Source organism: Cetorhinus maximus, chromosome X (genome assembly GCF_964194155.1).
Source record: "Cetorhinus maximus chromosome X, sCetMax3.hap1.1, whole genome shotgun sequence".
Classification (NCBI taxonomy): domain Eukaryota; kingdom Metazoa; phylum Chordata; class Chondrichthyes; order Lamniformes; family Cetorhinidae; genus Cetorhinus; species Cetorhinus maximus.
Window position 1 is genome coordinate 14,386,120 of NC_135917.1, and position 23,329 is coordinate 14,409,448.

The 23,329-nt window shown below is 45.9% G+C and overlaps 1 protein-coding gene across 3 annotated transcripts in view; it reads left to right on the forward strand.

Moving 5' to 3' along the window:
• Positions 1-23,329, forward strand: part of LOC144672651 (SPRY domain-containing protein 3-like) — a 275,765-nt gene that overhangs the window by 118,641 nt on the left and 133,795 nt on the right. For all 3 annotated transcript variants that reach the window (XM_078534526.1, XM_078534528.1, XM_078534527.1), the window contains exon 7: positions 17,721-17,870. In XM_078534526.1, coding sequence (XP_078390652.1) covers positions 17,721-17,870 — 150 coding nt within the window. The remainder of the gene's footprint in view (positions 1-17,720; positions 17,871-23,329) is intronic.

Genomic DNA, 23,329 nt, shown 5'->3' on the forward strand with positions numbered 1-23,329 from the left:
GAGATGATCTGATCAAAGCGCTTAAATTATTAAAAAGATTTTATAGGGCAGATTGTTTGATAAGGCATTAAGGGGTATGGAGCAAAAGTGGCAAAATGGAGTTGAGGTGCTGATTAGCCATGAATTAATGGCGGAGAAGGCCTGAAGGACCTGTTCCTGTTCCCAATATTCCCAGGTTAGACTTTCAATATTCCTTTTTATTTTTGTCAGACTTGCCATTCTCTTGACTCCCTATTAGCAGAGTGGAAAGTTAGTTCCTAAATCATTTGGCTGTCTGTAATGATCCTAGATGGCCAATCTTCTGGATCTAAATGAATGGTCTGTTTGAGCACAAAGATTCTACAAATGTCATATTAATAATCTAACTTTGTGAAACTGCAATTGCTCCTTCGGAATTCCTACCATACTGAATAAAAGAATTAGCAGCCACTAGTGCTACAGTCACAATTTCATTGTGTTTTTTCTTGCTCTTTCGTGGGATGTGAGTGTCACTGACATGGCATCCCTAATTGCCGTTGAGAAGGTGGTGGTGTGCCACCTTCTTGATCCACTGGTGTAGGTACTCCCACAGTGCTATTGGGAGGGAGTGTTGCTGTGAGATCAGCTAGTGATTTCTTTTTTCCGTCATTTCTTAAGGTCTGAGGGACTTGGTTTCCTGAGAGCCCACACTGTTATTGCTGTTTATTACTGCCTCTGGGGGTGAACACTTCATAACGTTCAGGCTATAAAAGGAACCTGGATTATGTATCCTTTCTTTTTCGATGTGAAACTTGAATTTAATGTGAGCATGCAAAGGTCAGAGGATTTTGAACCTATGAATCTCTGAGAGCTTGAAGCTAAATTCTCATTTTGGCACCAAAGGTTAGTCGACTGCATATAATAATAGCCAACTCTTCTTACCTTCAACCGATGGGAACATTCTCAAACTAGATCTATTCTTTGTACCAGAGATTGCTTGTATTTGATATTTTGAAGAAGTTTACAATGCTGATGTGCAGTTCTGGCCGCTGCAGTACACCAATAATATTACAGCTGCTGAGAGGATACAAATGAGATCAACGTGAGCAATTAATGGGATGGGGAGTTGGGGGGTGGAATTTAATTATGAGGAACGATTACATAAATTGGGAATGTTCTGAACAGAAAAGAGAAGGTTGAGAGGTGATAAAGCAGAGGAAGTTATGCTACATCTGTACATCTGGAGTGCTGTGTGTAGTTCTGAGGACTGCACCTTGGAAAAGATAAATGAGCCTTGGGTTGAATTAAAAAAGGGATATGGAGTCAAGGTGGGTAAATGCAGTTAGGATCTGGATCTGGATCTGATTGAATGGTGACGGAATATGATCAAGGGGGTGAATAAGCTATCCTTGTCCCCAGTTCTAGCTCTAACATTGCAAAAACATAGACGTCAAAGGAATATGATTGAGATAGTTAAAACGATAAAGGGATTAGATTCTGTCCGTGTAGATAGGTTACATGAGCTAGCACGGCAGGGAAGACAATTGGAGACACCAGTACACGTTATTAAGTACCTGTAGATACTTAGGTTAGATGTTATGTAGTACTTTATGCAGAGAGTCATTGACTGCTGCGATATGCATGATAATCATGGATATGTTGCAAGCTATAAAGACCAGATATTCTATTTTTAGTGCTTGTGGCTGAGAGATGGATATTGGCCAGGTGGACTGTCTGCTCCTTTATAAATAGTTTTTACATCCACCTGACACTTTGGTTTGGCATCTCAATGTCGTGCATGCAGCACTCCCTCAATGCTGCTGTGAAGTATCAGCCTAAATTATGTGCTCAGGTCCCTGGGCTGGCACTCTCCCTCGCGGCTAGGGTGCAGTACAAAACCCATGAGCATTTCCAGACTGACCCTAGCACCATGGCTCGTTTACACTGATAGTGGGAAGACGTTAAATCAAAGTAAAAATGTTCAAATAGTGCAATCATTACTTTTATCTTGTTGGATCATGGGTTTATCTTCCGTAGACTGCAGTTCAAATGCACTTGAAAGATGAGGGTGGCCCTAATGGGGCCAGGTACCTTTTCATCTACAGTGCCATGGCCTCTATTAGCACATGCTTTCTGATTATAACATCATCAAAAAAACAACAAATGGAAAATAAACTTGACCTGTTAACTTGATTCTTTTCTTTTACTTTAGCATAAAACTTTTAAACTTTTATTCTTGAAGTAGGGAGGTTATAAGACTAACAGAAGAGCTTGCCAGACCTGCACTTTGCCTGCACAATGTGGCTCTCATTATATATCGGACTGTGTCAAAAAGGGTACATGGTTTTCTTTTGATATGTTGCATAGTTTCGTTTGGCTGCAGTGTTATGGAAAAATGAAAAAAAACAATGAAGTTAATAATTTCAGAATCAATGTGCGGAAAGTGTTTGCACAACTCATCACTAATTATATGTGGCCACATGTTAACCCATTGTCTTCACCAGAAACTGTTTCAATGGTGCCCATCCCCTTCTGTGATCAGAAAGTCCCCAGCTACAGGAAAAAATGGGGCGATGCAACTGGTTCTTTGCAGGCTGTCACTTTAAAAGAGACAGTTATCCCTTTTTTATTCAATTATGGAATGATCCAGCATAAAAACAGACCATTGGATCACAAACCTATGCCAATGTCCCTTCGCATGAGCCACCCAGTCTCTGTCTGTCTCTGCGCTGGTGGAGGGTGCAGGTGAGTGCAGTGATGGATGATCTTCGAATGGCTCCTCAGCATTCTCCTCTGAGCTGGGCTGGGGCTTATGTTGGCTCTACTCCTCTGCCTGGACCTGAGAGCAGATAGATTTAGTTCATGAACAGGCTGAATACAAGATTGCATTTCACTCACTGTGAATGTCAGGATGTGGTCAACTCATGGAGGGCTCATCTGTGCTGGCTTGCTGGGCGAGGCTGTTCTCGCCTTCCCCACAGGACTGATCCCTGTCCTCCCCCGCCAACTCAGCGGCTTCCTCCTCGAAAGGAGTGAGCTCCTGGATGTCATGTGCCACCCCCACTCCCCCCAGGGATCTTTCCCTCATGTTGTGGGCAAGCTTGGCCTGCATGAAGACAAATGGATGGCATATGAAGAGAAGGGATGGAGCACAGGTTGGGAAGCATGCGTGCCCGCTGTGTGTGCTGAGCCCTCTCCAGTGAGGGCTGAGATGGAGTTTGTGCAGCATGATAGATGAGATGCTGGTGATGTTCAAGTGCCCGTGAGTCAATCAGTGCTGATGTGTCCCCCACTAATATTGTGTTGGGATCCTTGAGCCGTGTAACCCTTTTGAGCGCATTATGCCATGATGAAGAGCGTGAGATTGGAGGGAGCTGAAGGTTGACTTAGCCAGGTGGAGCAGATGAGATCACTCATCCTCTTCCTGCGCTGGATAGTGTTTCTCGGATGGGTGCCAGACGAGCTGACCTAGGTTGCGACCACCTCCCGCACTGGCGAGGAGAGGCTGGTGGGCTTTCCTAGAGCTAACCCTGGGGTCGAGGACATCTCGGTGTTGGCACACTCCTCTTAAAGCCTCAAGGGTGTCGTGGCTAAACCTTGGTGCAGCTGCCTTCTTGTGTGCAGACTTCTCTACGTCTCCCGAATGCAGCTGGGCTGGAGAGAGTGAATGTGTGTGTTCAGGTGCAGTTTAAAGAGGGACCATCAACCCCATTAGGATTAAACCTGCCACGTGATTCAGAGAGAAACTCGTCTGTGCATAATTCATTCGCTTCCGAGCACAATTTCTTGCCACTCCAGCCAGCGAGAAAGGTACTGTGGAACCCGACCACCACCGCACTTAGTTTCAAAAATGGAAAATTCCGCCCTTAGCATGTGTTCACTAACTTCTGATTGACCTCACCCTTCTCTCTCATTTTCTTCAGTCGTGGTGGGGTCCTGCTCTCTTGAATCTTGGATTCTCAATTTTAAAAAATCCTTGTTTGATGAGTATAACTATTGAAAGAGCATATACTTTGCTAAGATAAGCCCTGGGTTTGTGCCAGTGGGTCACTCGGTGTAAGCAAACTGCAGTTGTATTTTTAGTCTGATTTATGGGCCCAGCTGAGTTTCAGTTTGTACCTGTGGCTCATGGTTATGTTCCCAGTGAAAATCTCACGTGCTGCCACTGTATAGGCCAACCTTGGAAAGTCCGAAAATCTGGCTGACTGCTTCGGAAGAATAGACACGACACAGTCCTCAAAAAGTTGATGATTGAACAAACAATCGCCAACTGAAAAATAGCCCTCCATCATGGTTGGTGACCAGGACTACTTCATTATAGTAACCGAATAAACGCAATCCTGTTTTTATTTAGTGCAATTCCAGGATTTTCATTTTTTTGTGAAATGTGATTCCAATTTGGAACAGAACCCCTTGAGCCATGTCTATGATGTGAAAACAAATGGTTATATTGTGTGTGCAGTGAGCCATGAACTTGTTACAACATAAGGTCAATAAATCCACTACTTGGAGGAGAAAGAAAAGTACACAAAAATGCTTTAATATCAGTCATGGACCTCGAAATCAATGAAAGGATGTGAGCACCAAAGGCACAAGGGTTCATTTCTAGGAGACCCAAGTGCACGACCCCTCTCCGAAAACATTGATTTTTTTACACATGCTTTGGTACATGTTCCAGTGTTATGAATTGTACATTCAGCTTTTGAGATAAAAATCAATACAATGGAAGGGTTACAGGTATTTTAGATATAAGGTAGTTGTTACAGGTCAAAATTGATTCTTGGATTTTATACGCTTGATGTGTATGGACGTTGGTTCAATTGAAATTTTCAAGACTGAGAAAGGTTGATTTGAGTTAAGTTTATCAACATATATGGATCAAAGGCAGAGAAATGGAGCTGAGGCACAAATTAGCCATGAGCCAATTGAATGGGAGAATATATTTGAGGGGATGAGTGGGGTCTCCCCATTCCTGTGTTCCTGTCAAAAAAAAGTAACAGAGTATAACACAGCACAGTGTTGCTAATAGGAATGATTTACCTATACTTCCTATTCATGTTATTCTGGTCATTTAACAGAGAAATGTCCCAAGGCACTTCATGGAGACACGTTTGGAGTAAAGGGCAGTGAGCCATTAAAAATAGATTAGGAAATTGTGGAACTTGTTTTGGGAGGGAATTCTAACTTTCATACCCCTAAAGACTGACAAAGTGTTAATTGTATATTGCTTAAGTGTTTAATTGTATTCGAGTGGGCATTAACTGGGGATTCACCTGTGCAGATTGTGATTGTTGGATCGGAGATGCACAATAAGTAATGCGTCTCTCTGTAAATGAAAGCTAGTAAATATGACGAGGTTCCAGTTATATCCTTCACTGCCTCGCTATGTGATTTATAACACACAGGGGCTTTCTGGCTAAGTGAAGACCACAAACTGCCGAAGTCATTAGCATGGAACAGTGCTTCATGATCTCAGATTGAGAGCGAATCCTGCTGAGATTGACCGTTTGCCTCCAGTCATTAACGTTGTCAAATACTTTAAGGGTCTCGGGCGGAGCAGAAAAAGACTTGATTTGAGGTTGACTGGGGACCCGCATAATTGCCATCCTCGGTCAGCTTTTCCAGCCCCTGTTTGTGCTTTTAGTGCAGTTGCCTCAAAAACACCTGATTTTGTATCTATTAAGGTTATCCCTTAATCTCACTCGTTTCATCTCTTCTATGCATGTGTGATGTTTGCCAACTATGCCCTACTGATGGATAGGGCAAGAAACGTTTCTAGCCATGCTTTCTGCTTTTGTCGTCAGTACACATTTTAAATGCATTACATTCAGAAATGTTAACTGTTCAAAATAGATCCCCGCCCCACTTAAATGGGTGGAAGTCATTTCAGTAGGCTGACCATTGCATAAAATGACGCGCGGTGACAGCGGGCGAGCATCCCGACATCACCGGGCGCCATTGCGATATTTAGTTGGGCGGGCGCGCGATGTTCTCCGATGTGTGCCCGCCATTAATTAATCAGCTAGTTAAGGCCCTCGAGGCAGCAGTTGACTGCAATTTTTTGGGGCCCGTGCAATCTTCAGGACGTCGCATGGGTGCAACGGGCAGGCAGGTAGGAGACGTTTGTATAAACCTCATCCACGGGCAGGATGAGTGGGGTCACCAATGTTATCTGTTAGATATTTAATTGTTAAAGTTACTGATACTTGCCTGTGTGAGCAGGAATACTTCAAAACTCTTCACAGCTGCTTGGACAGGAGTAACAGCCTTCAGGTCAGGACTCGACAGTAAAGATAATTTTTGGGGCCTGCCGGTTTCCAGAAACCTTCCCTTAGCCTGGGGGTGGGAGTTGTGCTCTCCACTGGAGGCACCTCCTCTGAGGAGGAAGGGAGGACCAGAAGGGGGAGGAGGCCAGGAGTGCACATTCAGCCTCCAGGGGAGCCACCTCTGGGAGGACAGGCGCAGGCACAAGGGGCGTAAGGCCAAGAGGTAGTCCAAGGCGGAAGGGGCTGCAGAAGACGCCACTACCCTGCTGCCAGGGTAAACAGGCGGTGAAGCAGCTACCTCAATATGTCTGAGGTGCAGTGCCGAAGGAGGATCCATCTCTCAAGGGAGACAGTTAACTATATCTGTCAGATGATCGACCCTGAGATCAGCTCCAACTGTGTGGGTGGGCACCTCATGCCAGTGGCGCGAAAGACCACAGCTGCCCTCGACTTCTTTGCCTCCGGCTCTTTCCAGGGCTCGGTGGGTGATCTTTGTGGAGTCTCCCAATCAGCTGTCCACACTTGTGTCAAGCTGGTGACAGATGCTCTGTTCAGACATGCATTGACTTTCATTCACTACCGCTGGGACCAGGCCAGCCAGACACAGTGAGCCAGAGGCTTCGCGGCCATTGCTGGCTTCCCCCGTGTCCAGGGTGCTATAGACTGTACACATGCGGCCATCAAGGCGCCAGCGGGTGAGCCCAGTGCCTTCATCAACAGGAAGGGCTTCCACTCCATGAACGTGCAGATAGTGTGTGACCACAGGATGCAGATTCTACAAGTCTGTGCAAGGTACCCAGGCAGCTCCCATGACGCTTACATCCTCAGACACTCCCAGGTGCCGAGGCTCTTCAGTGCTCCAGCCCGGCTGGATGGATGGCTGTTGGATAACAAGGGCTATCCCCTCAGAAGGTGGCTCATGACGCCTCTCCACCATCCAAGAACAGAAGCTGAGCAGTGGTACAATAGGAGCCACGGCTCCACAAGGGCTGTGGTGGAGAGAGCCATCGGTCTTCGCAAGATGCACTTCCGATGCCTGGACCGTTCAGGGGACGCACTGCAATACCCCCCCGATCATGTCTCGGTGATAGTGGTTACATGCTGCACTCTCCACAATCTGGCACTGGAAAGGGGCGATGCTGTGGATGAAGAAGATGTAGACACAGTAGCTGCAGCTGCACACGATGAGTCCAGCAGTGAGTCCGAGGATGAGCACGGACAGGGAAATGCTGAGGGGGTAGACGCTGACCCGGGCATATTCCAGGGAGGCAGGGACACCCGGGAGGCTTTAATCCAAAGAACCTTCAGCTAGAACACCAGAGGGACCTTCAACACATGCCAGGGCTGCAGGCTCCACACTCGATACCTGAGTGCAAAATCTGCCTGGGTAGGAACATTAACTAAGGCCCTTGTCAGTAAAGCTCAATGTCAAACAACTCACGCATAACATCATGGGTTCCTGTCCACCTGCAGAAGTAAGGAATCACCCTGAGGCATGGAAACATGTCAAAATTTATTGAGATTACAAAAGTAACTTCAGAAACCAAAACAAAAGGTTGCACATCACACCAAGTCTTCAAAGAACTAATATTGGGCAACATAAAAGCACCAGTGAGAAACCCATGGTGTGTCTAAGGTGCCTTAACTTTACGCTTTCGGGTGCTATGCCTAGGTGCTGTCCGCTCGCTGGCACCTGAGACAGCTGATCACTCTGCTGCCCTGTTGGCCTCTGACCTTGGTGGACGTCCTCTGGCCTATGGAGCCTATGGCCCCACCTGGGAGGGAGCTGCCAGTTCCACAGCTGGCTTCTCCCCAGTCGCTGCAGTCTCATTGGATCCCATGGTCACTGGCAGAGGGGCGGAGGAGCTGCTGCCCTCATCCAGAGCGCCCTGAGAGGAGCCCACAGAGATGCCAGGCAGCTGCTGCACTGACATGAGGTCGCTTCGGACCTCCCTGCTCACCGTGGATGGATGTGCACCGAGCTGGGATACTTGGTGCCCAGACCATCTCCCACACTAGCACTGACCAGCTAAGGTCAACGCCGCTATGAGGGCTTGCAGGTCCGAGTGCAACCCTAGGAGGCCCTGATTGTTCTCCTGGAGGAGCCTCTCCACGAGATTCGCCACTCTCTCTATGGAGGAAGCATGGTGCTCGGCTATGAGGCTCATTGCATCGGCGATGGTCTGTGTGGACTCCTCCAGCACGGGCACCATGCCACGCAGTGCCTCATGTATCTCTGCCAGATCCTCCCACACACCTTGCTGCACCTCCAGCGTCTGCTGCCTCACCGTCGACTCCAGAGGCACATCATCAGCCACTGACTGAGCATGTGCCTGGTTCCCTGCAGCCCTCTGACTACCGGCACCCTGGGCGCACTCTGTCTCCGCCCACACCTCAAGCGAGTGTGAAGTGCCCTCACCGCCATGCCCCGGGACACTAGCCAATGATTTAATTCCCACCGAGGTGCAAGTATCTGCGCTGGTGCCTGCCTGGCAGAGATGGTGTGACGCTGGTGAGTGGATTTCCTTTGGGCCCTCAGGTGTGAGTGGTGGCCCCTCTGCCTCCTCCTCCCGGCCCTGCTCCGGTGATGCTGAAAGGAAGAACAAGAACATTTGATTCGTTAACGTGGAGACAACGTCAATGTGCATCCCTGTCCCCCAGATCAGTATGTGCTCATCCTTCCATAATCAATGGTCAACCCATGTTGCAAACTTCAATCACTGAACATTCGGCAGTGCCATGGCTGCTGGGACACACATGGTGACCTCAGTGCTGGGCAAACATACCCCCCCGTGGCACCCCAGCCTCACTGCCACCCATGGACCTGGGCATGTGGCGCCTCTCCAGATCCATAGCCTGCTGCTCAAAAGGGTACATACCGTGCAGGATTCAATGCCGTTACTGCACTCAGAGTTGCTGGGTGGGTGGGGGGGTGGATGTTGATGGGAAAGGTCGACGGCTGCACTAAGTGACCTCAGCCAACATGGTACTCACCCTCCCCGAGCGCAGGAGGGCGTTGAATCTTTTATGGCACTGGACCCATGTGCGTCGCACCACATCATGGGAGCTCACACTCTCGGCCATCTCCTCCCACGCACGTTTGGTCAGGTGAGGAGGCCTCCGTCTACCCTCCCTCGGAAGCAGGACCTCCAGGAGGGCAGCTAGGCACTCATCCAAGAAACGGGGGGCACACTGCCCCGCTGCCCTACCCTCCGGACCTGAGTGCTGCACAGTAACCCTCTGCTGCGCTCTCCTGCCGGCCATTGTGAGCAGCCTCCCAAAGGCTGCCCGGCCTTCATTTAAACGGGCTGCCATTGGACCTGGCGGCCTGTGCATGCCCGTCGCCGCCCGCCCACTCCCGCTATCCTCCGGAGTCGAGAAATACGCTGGGCGGGCCTTAATTAGTCCGCCCACGTAAAATGGTGGCGCAGACCCGATCGCGGGTGGCGATAGGGCTCGCTCTCACTCTCGCTCTCGCTCCCGCTCGGCCCGCTCGACATGGGGAAATCCTCTCCTGTATGACAGCATTCTGATTTTTAAGACTGCAAGAGTTCTTCAATTCCAGACTAATTAAGGTGTACAGAGGAGCCTTTTTATTGCACTGTTTGAATTTAACATAGCTAGGTTTACAAGTGGAGAAGCAGTTTGTGTTTACAGATCTGTACATGTTGCCAAGTTTGGTAGCACACAAGTATGTAGTGCAAAAGTCGCTCATTTTTGACATTGTTCTGTAGTGCAATCAATTCCTTTGGTATGCCTAACTTAACTGTGAATTTTTCTTTAATTTTGAGATGTTATCAGACTGCAATATGATTGTGATATGAAAAATATGCCCTGATGTGTTTCTGTTACTTTTGGAAATTGGCTGCGTTTTAGTTCTTTGTGGCGGTGATGTCTCATTTACAACTTGGATGAATGTGTGAGAGTCAGTCCTTTATGCTAACACTAATGTTAAATCGAGTGACGGTCCATTTAACTTTCTAAAATGCCCTCTGTTACAGACACGAGGGCGAGGTGGATTGAATTATTATTACTGTTCCCCTCTGCTGCTCCTGACAGCGTTAGTTTTAATTTCTAATTTAATTTGTTTCCCTTAGTACCCTTTCCCTTGTTGAAGTGGGCCGTGGTTTATGAGGTCCAATGTTAAAAATTACCCCTCAGCAAATTCTTTAAGGGGAAATAAAACTAGGATTTATTAACACATTCAAAAACCCGAGGGATAGATTGCGAAACACATTCACGCCCACGAGCAGACAAGGTAGAAAGGCAGAGAAAGAAAGGGAAAGAATTTACAAATTGTGAGTTACTGAAATCAAAAAGGGATTAGCATTAATTCTCGTGAGTGGAGTCCAGTAATTCCACAACAAAAACAAAAATTGCTGGAAAAACTCAGCAGGTCTGGCAGCATCTGCGGAGAGGAACACAGTTAACGTTTCGAGTCCGCATGACTCTTCAACAGAACTAAGGAAAAATAGAAAAGGGGTGAAATATAAGCTGGTTTAAGTGGGGGTGGGGGGGGGGGAGGGGTGGGGGGGTGGGCGGTGAGACAAGAAGAGCTGGATAGAGGGCCAGTGATAGGTGGAGATAACCAAAAGATGTCACATCTTATTGTTTAATTGACTGCCCCTTCTCTTCAAGGAATGCCTACCTCTAAGAAGTTTTGCTCTTCTCTCCGATAGGATTTTCGTATCTTACTTTTGCCTTGTTCACCTTCATTGCTTTCCATTTCTCTCCTGGTGTTTGACAAGGTGTTGACTAAAACCCGCTTTCACAGCCATATTTCCTTTCTCAGTGACTGTCTCCGTCTCCGACTTACCCCACGTGGATTTCAACTGAAATTCCATCCCTCTTGTTTCGAACCCACCCAGGATTACTGGTATCTCCGGGACATACAATGCTCCTCGGACTGCTATTCCCGTCGCATTCTGAGATCCACACTCAGTGCCATGCGCCGCCATATGAACACACTCGACCTCTCCCTCCAGCAGCACCGCCGCACCCTTTTTCAAAGCTGCGCGTGCCCCCAGTTTCATTTTATTCTTCATCTCATCCGACGCCTCAACAAGAAACTTTGACTCTTTCTTTCAGGTGCAAAGGAACGCAAGCTCCAACAACTCATCGACACCAACACCCATCTGGGACCCTCCACCCCTGCTTGTCCCTCCGTCCCCACCCCATCTTCCAATCCCAGCCCCAGCCGCGTAGTTACCATACCCCCTGACCTTCCCCTCTCCGACGCTGAACGTTCAGTGCTCAGCAAAGGACGTAGTTTTATACCATTACGCCCTCATCTCAATGAATTTCGGGCTCAGCATGATGCTGAACTCTTCTTCCGCCGCCTTCGTCTCTGTGCTCACTTCTTTGGGCAGGAGTCCTCTCCCCGTTCAACAGATCCTTTTACCCGCCTCCAATATTCTCCCTCCACCTGGACCCCTCCCTCTGGATTCTTACCTTCTCTTGATCTTTTCATTGAGAACTGTCGGTGTGACATTAGCCGTCTCAATTTCTCTGCTCCTCTCACCCATTCTAACCTGTCTCTCTCTGAACTTTCTGCACTCCGTGCTCTCAGGTCCAACCCTGACATTGTCATCAAACCCGCTGACAAGGGTGGTGCTGCTGTTGTCTGGCGCACTTACCTCTACCTCGCAGAGGCTGAGCATCAACTCGCAGACACTTCCTCCTACCTCTCCCTGGACCATGACCCCACCAATGAACATCAAGCCATTGTTTCCAGGACTGTTACTGACCTCATCTCCTCTGGAGATCTTCCTTCCACAGCTTCCAACCTCATAGTTCCCTAACCTCGGACGGCCCGCTTCTACCTCCTACCCAAAATCCACAAACAGGACTGTCCCGGCAGACCGATCATGTCAGCCTGTTCCTGCCCCACGGAACTCATTTCTTGCTATCTCGACTCCATTCTCTCTCCCCTTGTCCAGTCCCTTCCCACCTACATCCGTGATTCCTCTGACACCCTACATCATATCAACAATCTCCAGTTCCCTGGTCCCAACCGCCGCCTCTTCACCATGGATGTCCAATCCCTCTACACCTCCAGCCCCCACTGGGATGGTCTGATGGCTCTCTGCTTCTTCCTCGAACAGAGGCCCGAACAATCCCCATCCACCACTACTCTCCTCCGTCTGGCTGAACTTGTTCTCACACTGAAGAATTTCTCCTTAAACTCGTCTCACTTCCTCCAAATAAAAGGTGTGGCTATGGGTACCCGCATGGGCCCCAGCTATGCCTGTCTCTTTATGGGGTATGTGGAACATTCCTTGTTCCAGTCCTACTCCGGCCCCCTCCCACAACTCTTTCTCCGGTACATTGATGATTACTTCGGTGCTGCTTCATGCTCTCGCCTGGACCTGGAAAAATTTATTAATTTTGCTTCCAATTTCCACCCCTCCATCATTTTCACATGGTCCATCTCTGACACTTCCCTTCCCTTCCTTGACCTCTCAGTCTCAATTTCTGATGATAGACTGTCCACCAATATCCATTACAAGCCTACCGGCTCCCACAGCTACCTCGACTACAGCTCCTCACACCCCGCTTCCTGTAAGGACTCCATCCCATTCTCTCAGTTCCTTCGCCTCCGTCGCATCTGTTCTGATGATGCCACTTTCAAAAACAGTTCCTCTGAAATGTCCTCCTTCTTCCTTAACCAAGGTTTTCCACCCACGGTGGTTGACAGGGCCCTCAACCGTGTCTGGCCCATCTCCCGCGCATCCGCCCTCACACCACCTTCTCCCTCCCAGAAACATGATAGGGTCCCCCTTGTCCTCACTTATCACCCCACCAGCCTCCGCATTCAAAGGATCATCCTCCGCCATTTCCGCCAACTCCAGCATGATGCCACCACCAAATACATCTTCCCTTCACCTCCCCGATGGCATTCCGTAGGGATCGTTCCCTCCGTGACACCCTGGTCCACTCCTCCATCACCCCCTACACCTCAACCCTCTCCCATGGCACCTTCCCATGCAACTGCAGAAGGTGCAACACCTGCCCCTTTACTTCCCCTCTCCTCACTGTCCAAGGGCCCAAACACTCATTTCAAGTGAAGCAGCATTTCACTTCCATTTCCCTCAACTTAGTCTACTGCATTCGCTGCTCCCAATGCGGTTTCCTCTACGTTGGAGAGACCAAACGCAGACTGGGTGACCGCTTTGCAGAATACCTTCGGTCTGTCCGCAAGCATTACCCAAACCTCCCTGTCGCTTGCCATTTCAACACTCCGCCCTGCTCTCATGCCCACATGTCCGTCCTTGGCCTGCTGCATTGTTCCAGTGAAGCTCAACGCAAACTGGAGGAACAGCACCTCATCTTCTGACTAGGCACTTTACAGCCTTCCGGACTGAATATTGAGTTCAACGATTTTAGATCATGAACTCTCTCCTCCATCCCCACCCCCTTTCCGATTTTTCCCCCTCCTTTTTGTTTTTTCGAATAATTTACATAGATTTTTCTTTTCCCACCTATTTCCATTATTTTTAAATGTATTTCCATCCATTGTTTTATCTCTACCTTTTAGCCTTTTTCGATTTCTTCACCCCACCCCACCCCCACTAGGGCTATCTGTACCTTGCTCGTCCTGCTTTCTACCCTTAATTAGCACATTCCTTTAGATAATATCACCACCTTCAACACCTCTTTGTCCTTTTGTCTGTGACATCTTTTGGTTATCTCCACCTATCACTGGCCCTCTATCCAGCTCTACTTGTCCCACCCCCACCTTAAACCAGCTTATATTTCACCACTTTTCTATTTTTACTTAGTTCTGTTGAAGAGTCATGCGGACTCGAAACGTTAACTGTGTTCCTCTCCGCAGATGCTGCCAGCAGTTTTTCCAGGTGTTTTTGTTTTGAATTTCCAGCATCCGCAGTTTTTTGCTTTTATCCAGTAATTCCATGTCCAATGAAGGTTCTTTTAGGTGGCTTTGTCCGACAGAATCCCTGGTCTTTGTCCTAGGAACTTGGTTGAGGTGGTTGAAGAAGCAGCAAAGTATTCTTGTATCCTGAGAATTAGTTCACTCTGTAAGTGAAATACAGGATTCTTTCTGGCGATCTGACTTTGAGAGAGATGGAGGTCAGAGGCAGGCTGCTAGCCAGGAGTCTGGCTTTCTCTTCTGAGGTTAACCGCAACTGAAGACAGAATCTAAAAGCTGTATAATTAAAGCAATTCAAACAGTTCAAGCCTCGGTTATCTGACACGGTGGTTTTGGGTTGAGCCATTCAACTAATGATGTACTTTAAGGACCCTCCTTAAAACTCATTGTATTTTGAGCTGATAACTGTGGAACCATTAGCACAACGCTGGAGATGAGTCATCACAATAGCTCTGCCTTTGTCCAGGGCTGTCTGGTGCAGATGTCTTGTCTACTAGTCCTTTGTGTTGGCTTAGCTGGAATGTTCATACTGTGCAAGGGGTGTCACATTCCAGGAGGTTCATGAGTTAGCCGTTGACCATTTAAAACAGAATTTAAACAAGAGAATATGGAAGAGAAACAAATTTTTAAGACTTTTTTTTCTCCACGCCTTCTCGGCATGACACCTTATGGATTCACGTTGCTCAATGTTCAGACCAGCTGTATGGTTCCAGTAGTGGCCAAACTGGCCTGGTAATTTTAACAAAAAAGGTGCAATTACATTCCTTGGTGTAGTCTACAGGCCACCAACTAATGAAAAAGATGAGGAAACAAATATGCAAGGAAATTACAGAGCAGTGCAAGAATGATAGAGTAGCTCTAATAGGGTACTTTACTTATCAGAATATAGACTGAGATAGTAATAGTGTAAAGGGTAGAGAGGAGCAAGAGTTCCTAGAGTGTGTTCAGGAGAATTTTCCACAGCTGTATGATTCCAGCCCAATGAGAAAGGAGGCATTGCTGGATCTGGTTCATGACTGAGGTGGGCCAAGTAAGTGTTAATAGGAGAACATTTAGGGGACAGCAATCATTATATCATAAGATTTAAGCTGACTATGGAAAAGGACGAGGAACAATCTAGAGTAAGAATAATTAACTAGAGGAAAGCCAACATCAATGGGGTGAGAACGGATCTGGCCCAGATAATTGCAAACAAAGATTGACAGGGAAAACAATGAAAAGTTTGGTACAGTCAAGGTACATTCTAACAAAAGGGGAAATTGTAGGGCAAACAAATCCAGAGCTCCCTGGATGACGAAAGATATGGAGATTAAGACGAAGCATAAAAAGTGTGCTCAGATATCCAGTGGATAATACAACCAAGAACCAGGCTGAAAAAAGTTTCAGAGGGGAATTGAAAAAAAATAAGAGAAGCAAAGCGAGAGTATGAAAAAAGATTGGCAGCTAACATAAAAGGGGATCCCAAAGTCTTCTATCGGTATAAAAATAGTAAAAGGATGGTAAAAGGAGGAGTAGAGCCAAATAGGGACCAAAAAAGGGGACTTACACATGGAGGCAGGGGGCATGGCTGTGGTATTAAATGAATACTTTGCATCTGTCTTCACCAAGGAAGAGGATGCTGCGCAGGTCATGGTGTAAGCGGAGGTAATTCAGAAACTTGAAGGGTTTAAAATTGTTAAGGATGTGGCATTGGATAGGCTGACTGTACTTAAAGTTGATATTACACCAGGACCAGATGAGATGTGCACAAGGATGCTGAAGGAAGTGTGTGTGGAAATTACAGAGGTACTAGCCATCATTTTTCATACTTCCTTTGACTTGGGTGGTGCCAAAGGACTGGAGAATTGCAAATGTTGCACACTTGTTCAAGCAAAGTTAGAGCACGTGGTAAAAAAGGTACATTTGCAACATGGATACAAAATTGGCTGAGTGGCAGGGAATAGAGAGTAGCGGTTAATAGATGTTTCTCAGACTGGAGGAAGAGTTATTGTGGAGTTCCCCAGTGGGGTCAGTGTTGGGACCCTTGCTCTTCCTCATATATATATTAATGACCTAGACCTTGGTGTACAGGGCATAATTTCAAAATTTGCTGATGACACAAAACTTGGAAGTATTGTGAACTGAGAAGGATAGTGTAGAACTTCAAAAGGACATCGACAAGTTGGTAGAATGGACAGGAGAGTGGCAGATGAAACTTAATGCAGAGAAGTGTGAAGTGAAGGAAGAACGTAGAGAGAAATATAAAATAAATGGGTACAATTCTAAAGGGAGTGAAGGAGCAGAGGGACCTGGGTGTATATGTGCATAAACCATTGAAGGTGGCAAGACAGGTTGAGAGAGTGGTTAATAAAGAATACACAATTCTGGGCTTTATGAGTAGGAGCGCAGAGTACAATAGCAAGGCGATTATTTTAAATTTGTATAGAACACTGGTTCAGCCTCAACTGGAGTATTGTGTCCAGTTCTGGAGACCACACTTTAGTAAGGATGAGAAGGTATTAGAGTGAGTGCAGAAAAGATTCACGAGAATGGTTCCAGGGCTGAGGAACTTCAGTTACGCAGAAAGATTGATGAAGCTTGGACAGTTCTCCTTGGAGAAGAGAAGGTTGAGAGAAGTTGATAGATTTGATAGAAGTATTTAAAGTCATGAGGCATTTGGACAGAGTAGATAGGGAGCAACTGTCCCCAGCGGTGGAAGGATCGAGAATCAGAGGGCACAGATTTAAGGTGATTGGCGAAAGAAGCAATGGTGACATGAGGAGAAGCTTTTTTACACGGCAAACGGTTAGGATCTGGAATGTGGTGGAGGCATATTCAATCGAAGAATTCAAAAGGGAATTGGATCCTTATCTGAAAAGGAAACATTTGCAGGGCTACGGGGAACAGGTAGGGGTGCTGGCCTAGGTGAATTGCTCCTGCAGAGTGTTAGCACAGATACGACAGGCCGAATAGCCTCCTTCCGTGCTGTAACCATTCCATGATTTGCAAGAGGTAAATAATTGCCATAACATAAGGTTCATTCTTTTGTCATATACATTCAGCTGTTAACCTCATGAAATCTCCTACTAACGGCTCCTAAGCTGCTGTGTCGGTAAATGACTTTCCCAGTGTAATGTCAAACCGCACAGAGCTGAAAAGACCCAGGTATTATTTGCCATCTCTGCTGTGTTAGTTGACCTCAGCCAGGGCAGAGGTAGGGACAATACATTAGGCCTCAGTTCTTCCAATCTGGGGAGGAGTAAGCTCAGCCTGGGCTCCTGCTCCTTCGCACCATCCAGTGATTTCCACCCCCCTCCCCTTTCCCCTTTACTGGAAGGTGTAGGTGTGGAGTGAGGACAAGCTCATGCTGCTTGTAAAGGACTGCTAATGCTCATAATTTAGACTTGCATAAGAAAAATGCCTACTTCAATTGAATAGCATAGAGCAGGAAGGGGTAATGTGGGATGTTTGAAAGGGGTATTTTACAAACTTGCTGTTTGAGGCTTTGTATTTTGTCACAGTAACAAATAAATGCAGCCTGATTAATTGTTTTTGGTTTGCTGATTGTCTACCCTAGATTAATTTTCCTATTTCTTCCCCTCCTGCCACCCTTGGCTTTTTTCTAGCTATTAGAATATGTTGGCAAAGGGAAGAGCATCATGGATGTCGGTCTGGCACAAGCAAGGCATCCCCTCAGCACCAGAAGCCATTATTTTGAAGTGGAGATCGTTGATCCAGGTGAAAAATGCTACATTGCCTTGGGACTGGCAAGAAAGGTAAGTGGCACAAAAAGTACACTGTATATTTTTTCTACTTTGATAAATATTTATGCTAATGGAGGTTAGGGAGGTGTCAGTGCTAGGGACTGGAACAGCCAGTGTCAATATGAAGTATGGCCAGATCCTATCAAGTTCCCTGTATGCTGCCCCTATGAATGTGCCTTAACTACAACCTCAGAAAAGCAGCCCAAGGGCATCAATATAAATATTTTCCATTTCCCACACCAGCTGTCCTCATTACAGTTCTGAGTGATGTTGCCAATTTAGCACAAAAGCATTTTTAAACTAATCCCAGACATATGACTGACTTCCAATTTAAAGTTCTGTGAAACAAAAGGTGAAATGCAAGAGAAGACTCTTGGCACTGGATTTTCAGTGTTACTCCCAGTTGCTTCACGTAGCTGGGCGTTTTTTATCACTTTTACTGAGGGCTGCCATACTATATAATATGGCAGGCCTGCAGCAAGCACGGGTTGAATTTCTGCCAGTTGCCTTAAGATTCTTAATTCAACCTCTGCTCTTCAAAAAGTACAATTTTAACAGCACATAATGCTAACTTGCTAATATTTCTTTCCGCTCGGTTCATCACCTAGATCTTGTGTTGTTAAAGAGGACTAGAATTGATTTATATGCCTGCTGTTTGCCCTGGGCTTTGCAATGAGGGAAGTGACTGCCAAATCATCCTGCAAGTCTGAATCATCTTCCAATTCATGACCCAGTACCCCACGCATAGAGATGCATGTGGATATTTGTTAGACACTTAAGGCTGGGAGAGACAGATTTTTGGTGTGTCAGGAAATTAAGAGATATGGGGAGCAGGCAGGAAAATGGAGTTGAAGTCCAAGATCAGCCATGATTGTATTGAACGGTGGAGCAGGCTTGGCAGGTCATGTGGCTACTCGTTCTTGTGTATCAACTTAACTGAGGAACTGAATGCCCAGTGATTTACAAAAGGTGTTAAATGAGATACACTTTATGATGGCTCTGGGGTATATGATTCTTGCTTTCCATTGAATGTGCCATTTGGTTGGCTTTTTTTTATAAATGAAGGGATTGGAATCTTTTCTTGTTTATTTCTGTCTCAAGACACTGTTGCAACGGTTATGGTTTGGGTTGTGCAGGAACAGAGATGTGCTTCATTGGGAGCCAAGGATAGAGGGGATGAAAGGCCTGACTTCCTGGCAAGTGTTTAAAGGATTGGGAAGAAGGCTGTCAGGGGTGATAATATAACAACTTGCATTTATACAGCATCTTTAATGTAATAAAAAAGGTCCTTCACACGAGCATTATAAAATAAAATATGACACTAAGCCACATTAAGGGATATTTAGGTCAGATGACCAAAAACCTGGCCAAAGAGGTAGGTTTTAATGAGTGTCTTAAAGGAAGATAGTGAAGTTGCGAGGTGTAGAGGTTTAGGGAGGGAATTCCAGAGTTTAGGGCCCAACACAGCCACCAGTGGCAGAGCGATTACAATTGGGATTGCACGGGCATTCAGAATTAAAGGAGCTCAGATAACACAGAGGGTTGTGGGGCTGGAGGAGATTGCAGAGATGGTGGGAGGGGGGTGGTGGGGTTTGGTGGTGAGGCCATGGAGGGATTTGAAAACAAGGATAATTTTAATATTAAGACATTGCTTGAACGGGAGCCAGTGTAGGTCAGTGGGCACAGGGGTGATAGGGGAACGGGATTTGTTGCAAGTTTAAAAAAAAACAGGCAGAGGAGTTTTGGAAGACCTCACGTTTACGGAGACCAGTCAGGAGTATGTTGGAATAGTCGAATCTAGAAGGAGCAAAGACATGAATGAGGGTTTCAGCAGAAGATGAGCTGAGTCAGGGCAAAGTCGGGTAATGTTATGTGGGTGGAAAAAGGTGGTCTTAGTGATGGCACAAATATGAGGTCAGAATTTCATCTCAGGGTAAAATATGACATCAAAGTTATGAACAGGCTGGCTGAATCTCAGACTGTTACCAGGGAGATGAATGGTAGCTGGGAAACAGAGTTTGGAATAGGGACCAGAAACGATGGAGAAAGCCTTTGAATTACTCTCCCAGTCACATGATCCAGTGGGTCGGAAGAATCCGGTGCTCAAAGCGTGGCTTAAAGGGCTGGTGTCAGGAACAAGGTTTGTATTTGGGGGCATTAGAGTAGATCCGGGAAAGGTGTGAGGTATTCCACAAGGATAAGCCACAGCTGAACAGAAAGGGGGCTAGTGAACTAAACCAGCAAGGCAGGGAACAGGGAAAATGAATGCAATCAAAAAGATACAGTCAAGACTGTAGAAATAGATGAGCTAAATCTAGAAATAAAAAAAAAATCAGTCAACAAAAAGGGTTTGCATACAGGAGAATAAAGTAGAGGTGGAAAATCAAATCGATCTCTTATAAGCAGGAAAAAGACTAGGATAAAGGTGTTACCTTGGGAAAAATCCTCAAGGGAAAAGGAGTAACTTTAAATACAAACTTTAAAAAGACAAAGGGCCTGTATTGCAAGACACCAAGTGTGGGAAGTAAACAGGGGGCGTTAGAACGAATGATGTCACAGGAACATATAGATTGTACAACACGAACAGAAACTTGGCTTCAAACTGAGCAGGAGTGGAAAACAAACACACTGGGTGTAATATTTTTAGGAGGGACAGAATAGGTAAGAAAAGCGGAGGAGTGATAGAATTGGTAAAGGTGGGAAAACCTGCTATGTGTAGAGAGGATTGATGTACATGAGAGGTTCAAACAGAGTCATTATGATTTGAGATTAAAGTTAAAAAGAGACTGCTAAATCAGTGGGATTGTAGTCCCAACCTTCTAATTGTGGAAGGGAAATGGAAGAGGAAATCTATAAACAGAGTAAGGAAATAACAAAATTATTGTTCCGGGAGGTTTTAATTACCCTCTGATTGATTGACACAGGAAGGGAGTAAATAGAACAAAGGGAATGGAATTCCTGCAAAGTGTGAAGGGTTCCTTCCTTGAGGCTCTATGCTGACAAGGGGAGAAACGGTGCTGCAACAGCAACAACAACTTGTATTTATGTAGCGACTTCAACGTACAGCAATGAAACGTCCCAAGGCACTTCACAAGAGCATTGTAAAACAAAACATGGCCACGTAAGGAGGTATTAGGTCAGATGATCAAAAACTTGGTCAGAAGAGGTAAGTTTTTAAGGAGCCTCTTAAAGAGGGAAAGCAAGGTAGAGGGGCAGAAAGGCTTAGCGGGAGAATTCCAGATCTTGGGGCCAAGGCAGCTAAAGGCTTGGCCACAAATGTTTGAGTGATTAAAATCGAGGATGCTCATGAGGCCAGAATTAGAGGCGCGCACAGATCTCGGAGGGTTGTGGGGCTGGAGGAGATTACAGAGATAGAGAAGGGTGAGACCATGGAGGGATTTGAAAACAAGGATGAGAATTTAAAAATCAAGACATCGTTGAACCAGTAGCCAGTGTAGGTCAGTGAGCATAGGGGTGATGGGTGAACAGGACTTGCTGTGAGTTAAGATACCCACAGCAGAGCTTGGACTGGCCTCAAGTTTACAGAGTAGAATGTGGGAGACAGACCAGAAGTGTGTTTGAATAGTCAGTCAAGTCTGGAGGTAACAAAGGCATGTATGAGAGCTTCAGCAGCAGATGAGCTGAGCCAGGTGAAGTCAGATGATGCTACAGCGGTGGAAACAGGCAATCTTAATGATGGCTTGGTTATGTGGTTGACAGCTCATCTCGAGATCAAATATGATGCTGATGTTGCAAACAGACTGGTTTAGTCTCAGACAGTCGCTGGGGGGAGGAATCGCTAGATCTAGTTATGAGTGATGAAATTGATTGGGTAGATTGCGTAACAATGGTTGAACACTTGGAGAATAGTGAGTTTGGTATAAGGTCTAAAGTCCAAGTAGAAAAGGAAAAGTTCATATCAAAATCAAGGGGAAATTTTAGAGCGATGAGAGTTAGCTGAGGTAAAGAAGAAGCAGAAATTGGCACACTGGAGATTTCAGAGCTGTAGAACAAAGAGATAACAATAAAACTGAATATTTTCAATTTTCCAGATACTGTGATTAATATAGGTATGATTTAAAAGAAAAAGATTGAAATAAAGAGAGATTAGGTGAAAATAAAATAAGAGGTAAAGAAAGCAAGGAGGTGTGTGAGGAGCGTATGTAAAAATAAAGAACAATAGTCTACAATACACCGGTTAAAAGGTTTAATGGGAGCTGGGATCCCTGTGAGGAGCGGATCATAGGTTAGTAGAAGATAGATGGAAACTGGCGGGGGTGCTTGAAAAGGACTTTGCTGCAGCATTATCAACAGAACAGGATATTGGAGAGGAGAACAATCCTGAATTGACTGAACAATCTTACAATAAATGAGAAATAAGTATTAGAAAAGTTTAAGATAAAGGAGGACAAAATTGGCATCTAACTGGGGGATGGAGGTGTGAAGAATGTGCTTGGCAGATTCCAAAACCACAAGGGTTGGAAGGAAAGACTGAACATATTTGATGCTATGAAGCGACCAGATTGAAAACTAAGGCAGCAAGTATGTCTTTGGTATTCCCTGTTATCTTCTCTCTCTCCCCAGTTTACTACTTGTCAGCTGCTAGGCCGCAGCCAATGCTGGATTGCAACTGACAAAGGTGACTCCTGCCCATCTCTCCACTTCACCGACCTTGCTGTTTTAGTTCAGGATTTATCATAATGCAAAAGCCAGATGTATGTTTGATAGCTTGAGCAACAAGGTGGTAATTTCAAATGATTATTAACTGATAGATTAAATCAAAGCCCTCTGCTCACTCCACAGTAATAATGCACAATACTTCTTGATTTCTTTATAACTAGAATAGTTGATAAAATGCTTTGGTGTTCTGATGCACTGTGCCACCACTATTATGGCCTCTGAACATGAAGGCACCTTGGCACTCCCTTTTCCATTTCTTACTGTGCTGTTCAGAAACTGCATTTTGCCATTGTTTTGCAAGTAGGGAAAGTTCTCAAAGAAATCTCAACCTCAAAATGGCCACTTAAAGTTTCTAACTCATTGGCAATGGCACTTCAACTCCTGAAGACATGTGAACTGTATCACTGGACCATAGGGAGATACCTACCTGCACTGGACTTTGAAACTGCACAATCCCATTAGGGCCTTCGACATTATCAAAAATATCTCTTGTTATTTTGCATCAAACCAACAGTTTGAGGAGAGTGAAGCTCATCTCCAACTTCCAGGAGAATCCAGTTGGAAAACATGGTAATGCCGGAAAATAATCTTTGAAGACAGGATGGTTTTCTACGATGCCATGATTCAGTTCTATGTAGGTTTGCATTCAAAGTCCAAACACATTCTCGATCAGAGAAGTTCATCCAGTATCCTTGGACATTGTCATTGCCATGTTCCAAACTCAACTAATTTACCCTAACTTCCTTCAAAATGTACATGACTGGGAGTGACTATCCCCACCCATTGGACCA